We start from the raw sequence: 16,775 nt of genomic DNA, 5'->3' as shown, positions 1-16,775 counted from the left end.
GTGCCGCTAACTTCGTTTACCGCGTTGCTCGTGCGGTCGTTTATACTGGTGCGCCAGCGTACCCCGTTTAAAAGCCATCCGACGCTTATTAAATAGTTGTCACTTTCAAATGCAGCTCAGTTTACTTTAAACACCGACCAAAGACGGAAAGGTTGAATTATTTAAAGTTAAACAGTAACTTGAAGCCCTTTAGTTTAGTTTTGCATAAAGATTTTACTAATAATTTTGCTTTGAAACCAAAAAAGGGCGAAAATGCAACCAGTAAAATTTTATTTTAGTTTTTTGGATCAGTCGAGTCGTGCATTATATATATTATTGGAAGCATCGAAAATACCTTTCGAAGCGATACCTATATCAATACTTAAAGGCAAGCAAAAATACTACTAATTCCCGATAACACGAAATATTTTTATACATTAATATTTGAACTAAATAATACGAGTATAATGTGATAAAGTCCGTTTTCGTCGATTATTTATTGAGCCTAAAATTATGAAGATTCAAAAAGAGATACACAAAGTATTTACCTAGTATATAATATATACCATATGCATGCATTAAATACTAATACAAACGTTTTTAGAGTGTATGTAAATTTGTTTTGTCGAATAGAACTTAAAGTCGTAGTATTATTCTAGTCACCTGGAGCATTTCGTTAGTATAGGTATTGTTTGTAAATATGTGCTCTATATACATATAGTATATATTTATTAAGGTGTGTTTGAGAAAATGCAACTGTTTCGAAGTGTATGTAGATTCTGCTTATGGTAAATAATGTATCGTGATCTTTAACAATGTTGATCACAATAAATTGGTGGTCCTAAAAAAATATAACGTAATTTTACATTGCATTAGACTGCATTAACATAAGTTTTTATCTGCTTAAATTTCGCAACAAAAGTTAAATATCATATTGTTTATGTACCAGAACAAGATTCAAAGGTTGTATTGTTAGCCCAAACATAGCAATTTGTCAAAAGTGTTGTGATTAATAAGCCGCTTCGTTCTGTTTTTATGATTCAAAAATATTTTTTTAAGATTTCAATTAATGAAAATATGTATGTTTTTGAATGATAACTGAATTCGAATAAATTGTAAAACATAAAAATTCTTTTCGACGAGGAAGCACGTTCTTAATTAATACAACCTTATATGCACATACATATGTATGTATGTATGTAGAAATATTTTAATTATGAAAAAGTGTATATCTATTATAAGAAAATAAATATCCTGAATTGCACGCGCTTTAGTGGATTTTTAATGCACATTCATCTATAACAGCATATAAGTATACAACTGTATATACATATGTACATTTTATGTTGGTCATATTCAAAAGATAATTACAAATAAATTTTCCAATTGATGGTAATAATAAAATCGTACATATCAAACCATCCCACCTGCGCATAGCTGAATATAACAAATCCATAAGTACTCAACTAAATTTGACACATTTACATATGTAAATAAAATTTATCTCTTGTTGATTTTGTGTGCATGAATGTTTCTTTTAATCAGCATATGTTTAATTAACATATGTATGTATGTTTACGTATGAGCGACACAGAGTGAAGACTACGTGACTTGATACATATACATACATACATCTGTCCAGTTATTGTTCAGTCAACTTCATCTCGAAATATAATCAAATTTCAAGAAATTTATTAATTTTATTCTTTCTATCTACTTTATTCTAATCAATTATTCAACTTATACTCATTTTAATTGCATACCAATAATATAACTTATTATCGCTGATTTAAAGTTCAAAATATATTTAAACATGCATTCATTCTCTTAAGATCAATTTTTAAATTCTTAAACATACATACATATATGAAATTTAATATACATATGTAAGTACATAATATGTACACATATGTTTTAACTCACGCAAATAACTCGTGAACTGATAAATTATAATATCAACAAGATTAAATTAGCTTTTCATTTGACATTTTTAGCCGAAAAGTAAACAAATCGAACATACATGCATACATACACATGTTTATTTCACTATGTACATATGTACATGCATATAAATATTGTTCCACTTACGTCTATGAATTTTATAATGTGCTCGAGTGTTAATTTCTTTAATTGAAATAATATAATGATATCAGAGTAGGTTAAGTATATGACCACTGAAATGAAGATTGAAGTTGCAGTTCTGCAATAATCAGAAAGTATGCAAAAGTGCCAGCAGTGGGCATTGTGTAATTGTTTATGGCTCGTTTTATTACATATATCGTTAAGGTCAATTTTACGGCCCATAAAATTTATAGTGGGTTAAAGTCTTCAAGTCAGAGTTGTAAAAAATATAGTTAGTTTTTGAGTACATTTAAGAAATTTCAAATAAGCCCACCATACATATATATTTTCGTTAGCAGAAAGTAGTAATTTCGTTTTTGTTAAGCTATTTATAACACTGCGCTTCATAAATTCTACCTCCGAATACCCACAAAAGTATATGCATATCTCCGTCACTTGTTCCTAAACATGTGAAAACTTAAACCTGCATTAAACAGGCTCATCGAGATAATTTGTAGCAGTTCAGCAATGTATCCTCTCCAAAACAAGTAGTTTTAAGTACTGTTTCATTTTTGTTGCAGGTGAACATTTAACTGGCGAATTTCGGGATAAAGTAAGTCAATTCAAGTGCTTGCCTGTAATAAATGATGAGAACTTATCTTTGGTTGGGAGTATAACTATATTTCGACATCTAAATCGGGAAAAAATCGTACCGGAGCACTGGTATCCACGACGCAATTATGGTCGCAGTCGTATCGATGAATTCCTTGAATGGCAACAGCGTAATACCGCAATGGCATGCGGTAATTACTTTCAACAAAAGTGGCTTTCACCTATTTTAAACAAGGCATCTCCTGACGCCAAAAATGTACGTTAACGTATGTATGAACCTAATTATATAAGTAAAATGGTATGTTCGTTACAGAATATTTAGTGATTTGCTGGACAACTGCTATATACTATATAGCAGATTTCCGTCATTCTTCTGCTTGTTTATTATTTTTTTTGCAAATTTTGCTACACGTGTTTTTAAGGTCGCATTCGTAAATGGGCGTAATTGGACCGCCTCCACGTCCACAATACGCCATTAATCGAAAACCTATAATTTGCCACAACTAAGGACTAAACTGTGGGCTAAAAATTTTGAAAAAATGGGCGTGGCCCCGCTTCCAAATTCTTTAATGTACATATCTCCTAAACCACCTAAGCTACACTAACCATATCCGCTGGGAACAAATCCCTTAAGCATCCGACATGATGAAAACGGAAAATAAGTCGACTCATCACTTAAAGGTACTTTAAAAAATGACTAAAAGTGCATAAATCAATAATTAAATACAACAGGGACATAAAATTTTAAATCAGATATAGTATGAGAGCACTTTAATGGAGTCGAGGTAAAAATTGGACGATGCCCTACACTTTTAGGTGAAACCACATATCTTATATTGGTGCACGACCGATTTCAACCAAATTTGGTACGTGAGATTCTTAAGACATTTCTGTGTCACAGTGCGAAAATGTGCGAAATGTACAACTAGAACTACACCTACTTCCCATATAACACAATTTTAAATTCCTTTTCATATTCCTATGTACAAATAAAGCACCAATTAATATAACGGAATACAGCATTGTACACATACTGCATTTGAAGTGTGCCAGCTTATGACAAAAAACTATATAAATCGGCCCAAACTTGTTCAAGCCTCCAGGTACTGAATATATGGACCCCAATTCCTATTTCGAACTTTTTCTAGAAAATATAGGTCAATCTCTGAGATGATTATAGAAACACAGAGAATAGTAATTGCTTCTTGATTTGTATACTGGAAAGTGAAAGAATTAATGAAATTTAATCCGATTTCACTCATTTTTACTGTAACGTAGGAATATCAGAAGAATGTTATATACCGAATTTGGTTGAAATTGGTCGAGCAAGTCCCGATATATGATTTCCCGATTTCATCAATTTTCGCACTGTCGGTAGGGGTTCTTATAATATTTTCTCTAGGCGAATTTATTGTAGCTTCAGAGGTATATATTTTTTCAATTTCAACCCACAGGTGCCCTTCACGGCTGCGATCCACTATGCCAAATTATAGTTCAATATTTATTTAGAGCTTAGTTATGGAATTTATATGTATGTTTCAGTTTAATGGTGTTTTGTGAGCGTGGCAGTGATCCAATTATGCTCATTTACGAACTTGTTTACCATGTCTCAATGGTCGCTCAAGTTACATCTTGCACAGACAGACGGACGGATGGACAGACACATATCCGGATTTCAACTCGTCTTGTCATCATAATCATTTATTTGAATAACCGTAAGGTGAACAGAACTGTTATACTTCGTAACAACGTGTTGCAAGAGTATAAAGAACATAAAACTCATATTCTCCTTTTTTATGTTATTTGTAGGTCAGTGTCTTAACAGAATGTCTAAACCAAAATTTGAAGAACTTTGAAAACCACTTTCTAAATAAAAACAAGTTTGTCATTGGTGAAAATATTTCTTATGCTGATCTGATGGCAATTTGCGAAATCGATCAACCAAGTAAGTTATTTTTCAAAATCTAAATATTTTATTATCACAAATATATGTGTATGCTTATATGTATGTAAGTTTGTATTCATTAACATCTGGAAATCAACATCCTATTTTTTGCAGAATTCATAGGATTCGATCCTTTCAATCATCATCCAAAGTTGGGTAAATGGTATGACAGAGTAAGGGAAGAGTTGGGACCGTATTATAAGAAAGTAGCAATTGAATTTGATAACAAATTAAGAACTGCAGAAAAAAAGATACCGGAAGTCATGTATCTTCAACAATAAATAAAGCTAGTATATGAACATATACAAATATTGTTTAGATTACATAAATTTTGTTAAATGCAATTGAATTTGTATTTTAATATTTTTGTTACAATTCTGATGCTAGTCGTCGACCGACTTGTTAATTGAACGTTATTATTAGTTATAGAAAATAAGGGATATACTTTCATACTTATACTTGGAATAACTATAAGCATTTTTATACATGTTGTTAAGTTATTATGGTTTTAAATAAAAAATATAAATATCTAAATATTTAACTAAATAAATTCTGGCGAATTACATTAATAACCAAAAAACAATTTGGGATTAAACTCATTTTTGATGTATGATATACATCATCATATATATGGGCCCGAGATAATTTTCCGCTGTAGATATATATATGCGAAATACTCGGCTCATTCTAAGCCTTAACAACAAAGTTTATAATTCTTAAAAATTATTCAGGTCATTTTATCAAAATAAAAAACACTTATGTTACAAATGCTTAAGATACTTATTTAAAAGAGAAAACGCTAATTGCTGTTGCACCGAAGCACCCTCCGGAGATACAAAAGATACCTCACAAGAACTTGGTTTTGATCGGTCAGTTTAGTAATAATCCGATCAGAATAATTTCTTCGGAGATTGCACCATTGCCTTAGGCAATCGCTCATTCTAAATTTGGTGAAAATATCTCGCCAAGTTTAAAATTATTCTATGACAGGACTTTATTCCGAGAACGTCTTTAATTTAAATGCTAAAAAAAAATTATTATTTTGTCTGGTCTATAATTGAAATTGCTATAAGAAACAACGCTCTTACACTAGAATAAGTTGAAACGGGGTTAGATCACCAAAATAACAGCCCTTCTTCTTCTTCGTTACTGGCGTCGACACCGCTTAGCGATTATAGCTGAGTTAACAACAGCGTGCCAGTCGTTTCTTCTTTTCGCTACGTGGTGCCAATTAGAGATTCCAAGGGAAGGCAGGTGCATCTCTACCTGGCCTTTCCAACGTAGCCGCTGTCTTTTAATTCCCTGAACTATGTCAATGTCGTCGTATATCACATACAGCTCATCGTTCCATCGAACGCGATATTCGCCGTGGCCAACACGAAAAGGACCATAAATCTTTCGCAGAACCTTTCTCTCGAAAACTCGTAACGTCGACTCATCAGATGTTGTCAGCGTCTATGCCTTTTGCACCATATAGCAGAACGGGAATAATGAGTGACTTATAGAATTGGATTTTTGCTCGCCGAGAGAGGACTCTACTTCTCAATTGCCTACTTAATCCAAAGTAGCATATGTCGGCAAGAGATATCCTGCGTTGGATTTCGGAGCTGACGTTGTTGTTGGTGTTAGTGCTGGAGCATTTTTTAGTAGAATTTTCATGCAATACACTTGTCGGCCACTTGTCAAGCTCTTCATACTCACGCATTTCCGCCTCTCTTTTTTCCTCACGTGTTGTGGTCGATCGTAACGTTACGAGGTAAGCAGTCTGTTTTCTCTCATCCGGGTCGATTCCGGTTGCAAATTCGATTTTGACAGCGCTTTAATAAGTAAAGTTTGAAAACGAAGAAATTGCAATTTTCTGAAAATTCTCTTAAGATCTAGTATGGCGTATACCTAAATAAATGGATTGCTGGCAATAAAGTGTCATTTTGGATATTGAACAATTCTGGTTTCATTTCAATATTTCTCAATAAATGTCAAGATAGTTATTAAGGGTATTCGCTTGCTTTTGCAAGATTGCAGATTGCAAAAATACTATACCGAAATATAAGTTAGTGGATCGACCCTCATCTCAGCATACCTGACACCATCAACAACAACCTGTTTATTTCCACTTTGCATTTGTGTAGGCTCGATAGGCTTAGTTTTTTAAGCAAAAGAAATTGTATTGAAACAGAAAAAGAATCAGCATAAATGTGACTGCCGAAGTGAGCACATTTCTGTTTTTTTAATTTTGATTGCCGAAGTTTCCGGTTTTTTCAATTGGCGCCCAATGTGGGACCTGTCGTAAAAAGCAAACATCCTTCATTGTAAGCAGATTCTCCAGCAAGGATAAATCTCAAATCGAAGGATAGCCCGGCAGGCTAAGGACCTCATCAACAAATTATTAAATCATCAACAAATTATTAAATCATCAACGAATTATTAAATCATCAAAGAATTATAAAATCATCAACGAATTATAAAATCATCAACGAATTATAAAACCACCAACGAATTATAAAATCATCAACGAATTGTAAAAATCATCAACGAATTATAAAATAATCAACGAATTATAAAATTTAAAGGACTCAACGATCCTCGCTTCAATCATCAGATCTCAACATACCCAGGAATTTTCATAAAGAATATTTGTAAGTAATTATTCAAGATTATTTCTTGTGGTGATTAGGTGTTATTATTAGTGAAAAATTTCAATATCAAAGCGAAAGTTTAAAAAATAAATTTAATTTTTTTGGCATCTAAGTACTTCCTTCCTTAAATTTGATTTTTTCGTTTCTTTATAAAAATTGCTGAAACCATAGTAATTTGTCCTGTAAAGAGTTTGAATTATTTTCACCCAAGTCCTTGCTTTGGGAGTGCCTTTTCAAAGGGCATACGGTTTCGGTTTAAAAAAAGAAAATTGTGTTTTATAAGTTACGTGATCAAAAATGAGTGTTACGCGTGAACAAGTAATAGAAATAGTGAAGAAAAGCAATGAAGAAATTAAGCAGGGGTTGGCGGAGCAAATTTGCCGCCTTTCTCAAGCTCTTGACCGGCTAATTCCACCTAGCGGGGAAACTTACTTACCGGTAAGCATTGATCCTACAGTTAGTTCAGATAATTTAAGTTTAGATTTAATAAAATCCCTCCCAGAATTTAAAGGGGAAGCCTCAGCGTATCCCGCTTGGCTCACTGCAGCTCATTTTGCTATGAGCTATTATAAATAACATTCAGAAAAATATTATGTCACTATGGGAATTTTCAGAAATAAAATTACAGATTCAGCTAATACATCCCTTTCTTCCTTTAACACGGTTCTTAATTTTAAGGCAATAATCGCAAGGTTGGATCAGACATACGCGGATAAGAGACCGTTGTATGTTTTAGAAAATGAATTAAGTATTTTGAGGCAAGGCAATCTATCGATTGCTGATTATTACGATACAGTTGATAAACAACTGACACTAATTATTAATAAGCAAATTATGTCCCATAATGGTAACTCTGAAGTTGTCGTTGCTCTCAATGAGGGAGCAAGGGAAAACGCACTTCGTGTATTCGTTTCGGGTCTTCGTAGACCATTATGTGACATACTCTTTTCCACCAGGCCAAAGGACCTTCCAACTGCGCTTGCAGTTGCTCAGGAGCTTGAAACTAGCCACAAAAGGTACGATTTTGCGCGTATATTTGCCGTAGGAAATTCGCAGACGCCGAATATTCCTGTTACATCTCAGGGCCGTCAGTTTTTGTTTTAGGAATCAGCTAAATCATCGCACTTATTCAAATCACAACAATAGACCAACTCCTATGGAAGTCGATCGTAGTATTCCTTCTACTCGGCAACATGCTAATCCTTACACCAACAATGCTCTTCAAAAGCGAGACAGCAACCATTTGCCCAACCCGAATCCTCCCATTAATAATTCTCGACCACAACAGAATCAAATCCTTTTCCAGCCCACAGTTTTTAAGCGTGGTCGCGATCAAACATACTCTAATAGATCACCATTCCCTAAGGTACAAAGGGTAAACTATATGCCACATGAAATAGAAGCCAATTCTATCAATAATTACATAGAAGGAGATCAGGATAACCAAGGATACGATTATGGATGCGAGCATCAGGAAAATGATTACAACACCAATGACTGTCATGAAGATATTGAGAGTAACTTTGCAGACGAAATCAACCATTTAAACTAAGTTCGCTCCTGCCATTTATTACGAAAAAAACGGCAAATGGTCAGGAGCTACGCATTTTAATAGACACAGGTACTTCCAAAAATTATGTCAAAAACTATTCTTTCTTGAAAGGCGTGAAATCGGTTGAAAAAACATTCAAGCTTAAATCAATCAATGGCGTCAATCTGATTGATAAACAATGTTTAATAAATGTCCTAGATTCTACCTCTACTTTTTATTTACTAACAAACTTAAAAACGTTTGATGGTATCATTGGATACGATTTTTTGAAAAAAATTAACGCTATAATTGATATAGAGAGGGGATACTTGTTTTACCGCAATGGCCAAGTAAAACTTCAGCATATTTCTTGCAGCCAAGTAAATTTGATAACCATAGAGGATTCGGTTCCAAATAGTATCCGAAACCAATTCAATGATATGATTAGTAGCAATAATAATGCCTTTGCCGATACAGATAGAGCACTGCCTTATAACACCAAAGTACAGGGTAGAATTCGTACGATTACGAATGAGCCAATTTATACCAAAAGCTATCCCTATCCTGTTTCCGCAGCAGAGTTCATAAACAAAGAATTATTAGCTCTCCTTAAAGATAAAATAATTCGCAAATCTTGCTCTCCATATAACTCGCCTGTTCATGTGGTTACAAAAAAGGGCTTAGACGAAAATGGTAAGCAAAAATTACGGATGGTGATAGACTTTAGGAAACTAAATGAGAAAACAATTTCAGATAGATATCCCATTCCTGACTCGTCAGTAATTTTGGCAAACTTAGGGAAATCTAAATATTATACCACCCTCGACTTAAAATCGGGATTTCATCAGATAATTTTATGCGAGGAAGATCGGGAAAAAACCGCTTTCAGTGTCAATAATGGAAAGTACGAGTTCTGTCGTCTGTCATTTGGCCTGAAAAATGCTCCTAGCATTTTCCAGCGAGCTATCGATGATGTCCTTCGTGAATACATAGGAAAATGTTGCCACGTTTATATGGATGACATCATTATTTTCTCTCCTGACGAACAATCCCATTTAGTTGACATAAACATAATTTTACAAAGTTTAGAAAAAGCAGGAATGAGAGTTTCTTCTGAAAAATCAAAGTTTTTTAAAGTAGAAGTTGAATTTTTGGGATTTGTAGTTTCACGAAATGGTATTCAAACATGTCCAACTAAAGTGAATGATATACTCAATTATAAACTTCCAGCCACTCTTCGAGCACTACGATCATTCCTTGGGCTATCGGGATATTATCGAAGATTTGTGAAAGATTACGCTAGAATTGTGAAGCCGCTCACAAAATATCTGAGAGAGGAAAACGGACATGTAGGTGCGAATAAATCAAAAGCCGTTGTCATAGAACTTGACCATGAAGCTATAAGAGCATTCGAGAAAATAAAACGGGTATTGGCATCTGAAGATGTACTCCTGCAACACCCGGATTATAGCCAACCTTTCGAACTTACCACAGATGCCTCATCAAGTGCGTTGGGAGCAGTTTTGTCACAAAATGGTAGACCAATCACTATGATTTCTCGTACTTTGTCTGCCACAGAACAAAATTATGCTACAAATGAACGAGAGCTCCTCGCAATAGTATGGGCATTAAAAAATTTGCGCCATTACTTGTACGGTATTAGTAATATTAACATTTTTACCGATCACCAGCCCCTTATTTTTGCTATATCTGATAAGAATCCTAACTCAAAATTGAAAAGATGGCGTGCTTTTATCGAAGAGTTTTCACCAAAATTTCACTACAAGCCAGGAAAAGAAAATAAAGTGGCCGACGCCCTATCTAGACAGTTCATCCACAACTTGAGTGAATCAGGGAAGATGGAAACCGTTCATAGCGAACAGTCTTCTTGTGATGCCATTAAAACTATTAAATATCCTGTAAACCAAATTAAAAATCCGTTAGTGTTATCTAAATCCGACCATTTTAGCAAAATAAATAAAATTTTAAATCAAAAGCTCCGACGTCATATTATTTGTTTTGACACCATCGAAAACCTAATGCGTTATCTAAAAGAAGCTATCAATCCAAATGTCACAAACGGCTTACAATGTGAACATAAAGTTTTGGCAGAAATACAAAATGAATTAGTGAGGCAATTTCCTGGGGTTAAATTCATACACACGGAAAAGCTTGCAATTGATTTAACCAACAAGAGTGACCAACTAGAAACAATCGCTACGGAACATAATCGAGCTCATCGATGTCTGAACGAGAATTTTCAACAAATCTCAAATGAATATTATTTTCCAAACATGAGAAAAATGCTAAAATCTTTAATTGTGAACTGCAGAATTTGTTTGCAAAACAAATATCAAAGAAACCCATTTGATCCTGGTATTGGAAAAACCCCCATACCGAAATACCCTGGAGAAATACTCCATATTGATATTTTTATCACAGCCAAACAGTATTTTTTAACTTGTATTGACAAGTTTTCTAAATACGCCATTGTTAAGCCAATAGCTTCACGTTCCACAGTTGATATAAAAGATGCAATGCTAGAAATACTGTTAATTTTTAAAAATACCAAAACTATAGTATCTGATAATGAAAAAGCTTTCCATTCCATCTTTCTTAAAAGTCTTCTTAGGGATAATTTTTCAATAGAACAGTTTTTTATTCCTACACTTCATAGTGAGAGTAATGGACAGGTTGAGAGGTTCCATTCCACACTGTTGGAAATTGCCCGCTGCATCAAGGAACAACAACAAATAAGTGAGACTAATGACCTAATGTTATTAGCTACGCATAAATATAATAATAGTATCCATTCTGTCACAAACTTGAAGCCAATTGAAGCACTCTATAGCTCATCAATAGAAACACTCGAAACGATAAGAAATAAATTGAAACTTGCACAGGAAAAAACGTTAGACAGATTTAATAAAAACAAAAATACTAAAACGTATAAGCCTGGCGAAAAGGTGTTTCTTAAAAGGAATAAAAGACTGGGAAACAAGTTCAGCAGTGTTTATATTGAAAAGGTTGTTGAAAAGGACTTGGGAACACCGGTACTAATAGATGGTAAAAATATTCACAAAAGCAATATACGTTAGACATTTTTTGTATGTTATAATCAACTTATATGCCAGAAATTAAAAAGTATACATCTAAAAAATTATAAGAAATTAGTACTAAAATAAAATCCACAAGCATCTAATCTTGAATATTTACCTTTATTTTAAGTTCAAGATAAAAAATGTAAATATGAAATACTACTTTTTGTTATTGTTATTTTGTTATTTGGATATTTGTATGCCAAACCAATTAAAAAAGGCACACTGTCACAGCAACTGTTAACATCTGCATCACAACCTATAGATGGCGTTGGAATTTTAAATGATACAATACAAATGCAATGTTGATGGAATAATGAAACCATCTTATTGAACTGTAGCTTAAAACAAGAGCTGGTCATCGAACCGGGGACGATTCGATCTTATGGAGGGGAATAGTTAGTGGATCGACCCTCATCTCAGCATACCTGACACCATCAACAACAACCTGTTTATTTCCACTTTGCATTTGTGTAGGCTCGATAGGCTTAGTTTTTTAAGCAAAAGAAATTGTATTGAAACAGAAAAAGAATCAGAATAAATGTGACTGCCGAAGTGAGCACATTTCTGTTTTTCTAATTTTGATTGCCGAAGTTTCCGGTTTTTTTAATTTATACAAGCGCACGAGAGCACCCATTGCAGAATCTAGTGATATATGAACGGCTGATTCGGTCAATTTATTGTGAATGACTATTATGCATGGCTATTGTGAGTTGGCGCACCTTCTGCATACATTTTTAATAAAAAAAAACTGTAACAAATCTTTATAATTTAAATAGAAATTATAAAATAAATTTAAAACTTACCTTCCTCAACAATTTAACAACAACAACAGTAATATTTATGTCTTTATGTAAAATGACGACTAAAACAGGGTTGCAATTATATTTTTGCGTGACATTGCACGCAAATATACATGGGTTTTGGTCTGGCATATTTTACAGCCATTGCAAATAATTTTCTGCGTGTGTTTGTTGTTGTGCCGGTGCACCAGGAGGAAATGTATGCAATTCTTGCACCGTGCAAGGGTTTTGCAAGAGCAAGAGAATACCCCTATTGAGAAAAATGCCAGGGTCATTTTGGATATTGAACAATTCTGGTTTAATTTCAATCCCTGTAAGACGGAGGTAACAGATTGCACAAACACATTGAAACATTTTCAGCTGTTCACTAACACTGTTACATTTTTTGCAATTTTCAATTGCATGGGAGAATACGTAAGTAAGATAGAGAACAACTATCGACATATTGTAATGTTAACTTCTTGGAATAGGAAAGACGAATACCCAGTTTTTCAAGAAGAAGAAAACGAAAAGCGCAGTTTATTTTGGATTTTAAAGAGGTAAGTTCGTTGCTTGAGAATTTCATATTTTATAATTAATTTCTATTATATACATATATATTTATATATTATTAATTTCCTTTATATAGAGAAAACGAAAAAGCTTGGAGAAAGGGATAAGCATTGAATTGAATCATCACAATTTGTGATACCGTCACCATCGCCGGAACGAAAGTGCGCTTCGTGCAAGACAATCTTTCACAAAAGGAAAGCACGGATGCATATGGTAAATATTTCGTTTTTAAATATTATGCGATTGTATTTTAATTGCACTATAATCTTTTAAATAAACCTATATTTTACTCTTTTAGCATGTTTTTTACCTAAAAAATCTTTATTTTAAAAATCACATTTTACACTTGTGTGAACCTCATTTGTTTACCAAAAATTACAACGAAATGGAGCGCTGCCATGTGATGATAAGGCAATTCGCTGAAATTCCTCTTTTTCGCAAATATTCCTCCATTCATGCATATGAATATTTTCTTTTTTAAATTTATTGTGCAAATAAGTAATATTATATACATGTATTAGTAATATTATACAATAATATTGTAAAACCCGGTGCACGGTGCAAGAATTGCAGATTTACAACGGCACAACAACAAACACATGCAGAAAATTATTTGCAATGGCTGTAAAATATGTCAGACCAAAACCCATATATATTTGCGTGCAATGTGACGCAAAAATAAAATTGCAACCCTGTTGTAGTTGTCATTTTACATAAAAACATATTACGTCGTTAAACTGTTGAGAAAGGTAAATTTTAATTAGATTTTATAATTTCTATTTAAATTATAAAGCTTTGTTACAGTTATTTTTTTTAAATGTGTGCAGAAGGTGCGCCAATTCACCATAGCCATGCACAATAGTCATTTACAATAAATTGACTGAATCAGTCGCTCATATGTCACTACCCTGCAAGACGGGTAGCTGTTAGCAAACGTGTAAGCGAATTGTTATTGTTCACTTTTGCATTCGTTAAAATATTTGTTACTTTTGTTCAGAGAGTGGGAAAAAAGTAACACATAGCTATTTGATGTTCAATGGTTATCTCGCTCTAACCAATGGCAAATATCGCATGCTGCCTTGTTCTAACAGAATACACACATTTGTTAGCAAATCTCTTCACAGTATGTTACGGGTAACAAATTATTTTGTTAGCGCTTAGCTTACCCATGTGTTATGGATAACAAAAAGTATTTGTTACCCGAATATCTGTTAGTGTTATTATTTTGGTTATCAGTTTGTTGCCTTTAACACATAAGCATGTTAGGAAGAACAAGCAGTAACAAGATTATCTGTTACCCATTTGTTACTTCTAGCAAATTAAATTCTTTTAAATAAAACTCAGTTTTTTATTATTTCTCTTTATTTAATAATAAAATCAAAATAAAATGCACAATCTATAACAAATATTTGAATGAAATATACACTATTTAACTTTAATAATTTAAAACATACTCCATTATTTGGTTGCTGCACGCAATAGATTTGAATTTTACCAATGGTCCAAACGATTTCTGTAATATTAAAATTTTTAATTATATACACAACATTAAATTCACAATGCTTACCTTTTTCTCCTTGTTAACCTCTTTCGTTTTCTCTATATAAAAGAAATTAATAATATATATATATAAATTAGAAATTAATTATAAAATATCATATTATCAAATAGCGAACTTACCTCTTTAAAATCCAAAATAAACTGCGCTTTTCGTTTATTCTTCTTGAAATATTGGGTATTCGCCTCTCCTATTCTAACAAGTTAACATTACAATATGTTTATAATGTCGATAGTTTTTCTCTATCTTACTTACGTATTCTCCCATTCCATTGAAAATTCCAGAAAATGTAACAGTGTTAGTGAACAGCTGAAAATGTTTCAATGTGTTTGTGCAATCTGTTACCTCCGTCTTGCAGGGTAGATTCTCCAATGGGCGCTCTCGTGCCCTTGTATATTTCGGTGTAGTATTTTTGCAATCTGCAATCTTGCAAGAGCAAGAGAATACCCCTAATATGTGTGCATGATAACCAAAAAATATAACCACTTCATACCCACAACTCATATTTTAAATATAATAATATATATATCGTCGCCTAAAATACAAACCAATGTATCATCAAAAATAAATGGAAATCGCTGATAGATATAATAACCAAAATTTACCATTTTATAACGAAAACTTAAATTTTGAGTGCATGATAACCATAAATTATAACCACTTTATACCGAAAAGCCAATATATTTTTTTTATTTTCAACGCAGAAAGGGGTACTACGCGAAAGTGCTTCAGTCACCCCGGGTATTCGCTCGGCTAGGGTTATTTTTTTAGAGCGCGGCCAAAGGCCGCCAACGCAGAAAGAAGTACTACGCGAAAGTACTTCAGTCACCCTTGGTATTCGCTCGGCCAGGGTTATTCTTTTAGAGCGCCGCCGAAGGCCGCCAACGCAGAAAGGTTTACTACGCGAGAGTACTTCGGTCACCCCGGGTATTCGCTGATGATTTTATTATAGTATACAATTGTAATATGTATATAAAAATGTTATATTACAATCATATGTATAATATAATATTATCACACGATTTTACTTATCTGTGTTTATTAAATATAAATCATATTTTCAGCCATAAATTTGGTAAGTGATTTTAAATGACTAAATTTGGCAGAAAAATTACAAAATAAAAGTGAAAAGTGAACTTATTTCAATGTTAAGAGTGTATATTTAAATATAGTGAGTGAAAAACGTGAAAATATTCTGTGAAACATGGTGAAATAACATGTGTTCTTAGTGCAAATTTTTGAATTTTGGATATTTTCGCTCGTTCAACGATAAGGGAAATTCATACAAACTTACACATCCACTATCAGAATGTGAGGGGACTACGAACCAAGCTCGGCAGTTTTCTCACAGCAGCAGCGATTAGTAGTATTGATGCATTCTGCATCACTGAATCATGGCTTCACCCAGCTATCCATGATGGGGAAGTTATAGATGATTCATTCAGTATTTACAGGAAGGATAGAAACAGTTTCACAAGTGATAGTGAACGAGGTGGGGGTGTTTTCATCGCAATAAAGAAGTTTGTGCCCGCGGAATGTATTCCAGTCATTGATGATAGTATTGAACACATATACGTAAAAATCAAGTGCAATAGATCAGACTTCATTATCGGATGTGTCTACATTCCTCCGAGAGCATCGCTAGTCGTATACCAAGCGTTCCTTGATACACTCCAGTACCTGAAAGAAAAGCACAAAAATGCCAACTTCCTCATCACGGGGGATTTTAACCTTCCAAGTAGCTCGCCGTATACAGACTGCGTAAATTTGCTTTATGAAGGCTTTTCTCTTTTAGAATGCCGTCAATTTAACAACATCCAAGCCGAAAGTCACAATTTACTCGACCTCTGTTTCAGTAATCAGCACATACATGTTTATCACACACAGGCAATTACTACAATGGATCGATACCACCCAGCACTTGGTATCACGCTTGAACTCCAGCTCAGCCTCAAACCAGTAGCTATACCTTTTTATGATTTCCAAAGTGCTGACTATGG

General features: G+C 33.5%; 2 protein-coding genes and 1 long non-coding RNA gene across 7 annotated transcripts; 2 read left to right on the top strand and 1 right to left on the bottom strand.

Annotated features, from left to right (window-relative positions):
- The first annotated feature begins 109 nt into the window (after positions 1–109).
- LOC105228298 (glutathione S-transferase theta-1) lies at positions 110–5,180 on the top strand. Of its 2 annotated transcripts, none has more exons than XM_011208075.4 (4): positions 110–367; positions 2,622–2,908; positions 4,462–4,597; positions 4,712–5,180. In XM_011208075.4, exons 1-4 carry the CDS (start codon positions 253–255, stop codon positions 4,876–4,878), a joined length of 705 nt encoding a protein of 234 aa, XP_011206377.2. In that variant the 5' UTR covers positions 110–252; the 3' UTR covers positions 4,879–5,180. The 2 variants fall into 2 exon arrangements, with proteins under 2 accessions (XP_011206377.2, XP_049311362.1); XM_049455405.1 differs by lacking the exon at positions 110–367 and adding an exon at positions 2,221–2,332.
- A 7,303-nt stretch (positions 5,181–12,483) lies between these two features.
- On the top strand, positions 12,484–13,761 carry LOC125778284 (uncharacterized). The gene is made up of 3 exons (XR_007422603.1): positions 12,484–13,204; positions 13,294–13,430; positions 13,516–13,761. It is a non-coding gene; the product is annotated as an uncharacterized LOC125778284 (long non-coding RNA).
- Positions 13,762–14,299: 538 nt separating this feature from the next.
- Positions 14,300–15,553, bottom strand: LOC125778115 (uncharacterized). 4 transcript variants are annotated; one of them, XR_007422501.1, is made up of 4 exons: positions 15,027–15,553; positions 14,898–14,970; positions 14,785–14,816; positions 14,300–14,730 (listed from the first exon to the last, which is right to left on the bottom strand). XR_007422501.1 is itself a non-coding variant. In XM_049454508.1 (4 exons), exons 1-4 carry the CDS (start codon positions 15,277–15,279, stop codon positions 14,709–14,711), a joined length of 375 nt encoding a protein of 124 aa, XP_049310465.1. In that variant the 5' UTR covers positions 15,280–15,553; the 3' UTR covers positions 14,300–14,708. The 4 variants fall into 4 exon arrangements, 1 of the variants encoding a protein (XP_049310465.1); XR_007422500.1 differs by having other exon boundaries at positions 15,031–15,553; XR_007422499.1 differs by having other exon boundaries at positions 14,898–14,965; positions 15,031–15,553.
- Between the last annotated feature and the right edge of the window lie 1,222 nt (positions 15,554–16,775).

This window comes from Bactrocera dorsalis, chromosome 4 (assembly GCF_023373825.1).
Source record: "Bactrocera dorsalis isolate Fly_Bdor chromosome 4, ASM2337382v1, whole genome shotgun sequence".
Lineage (NCBI taxonomy): Eukaryota > Metazoa > Arthropoda > Insecta > Diptera > Tephritidae > Bactrocera > Bactrocera dorsalis.
The sequence above is the reverse complement of the archived record's forward strand: the minus strand, read 5'-3'. Positions and strand labels throughout refer to the sequence as shown.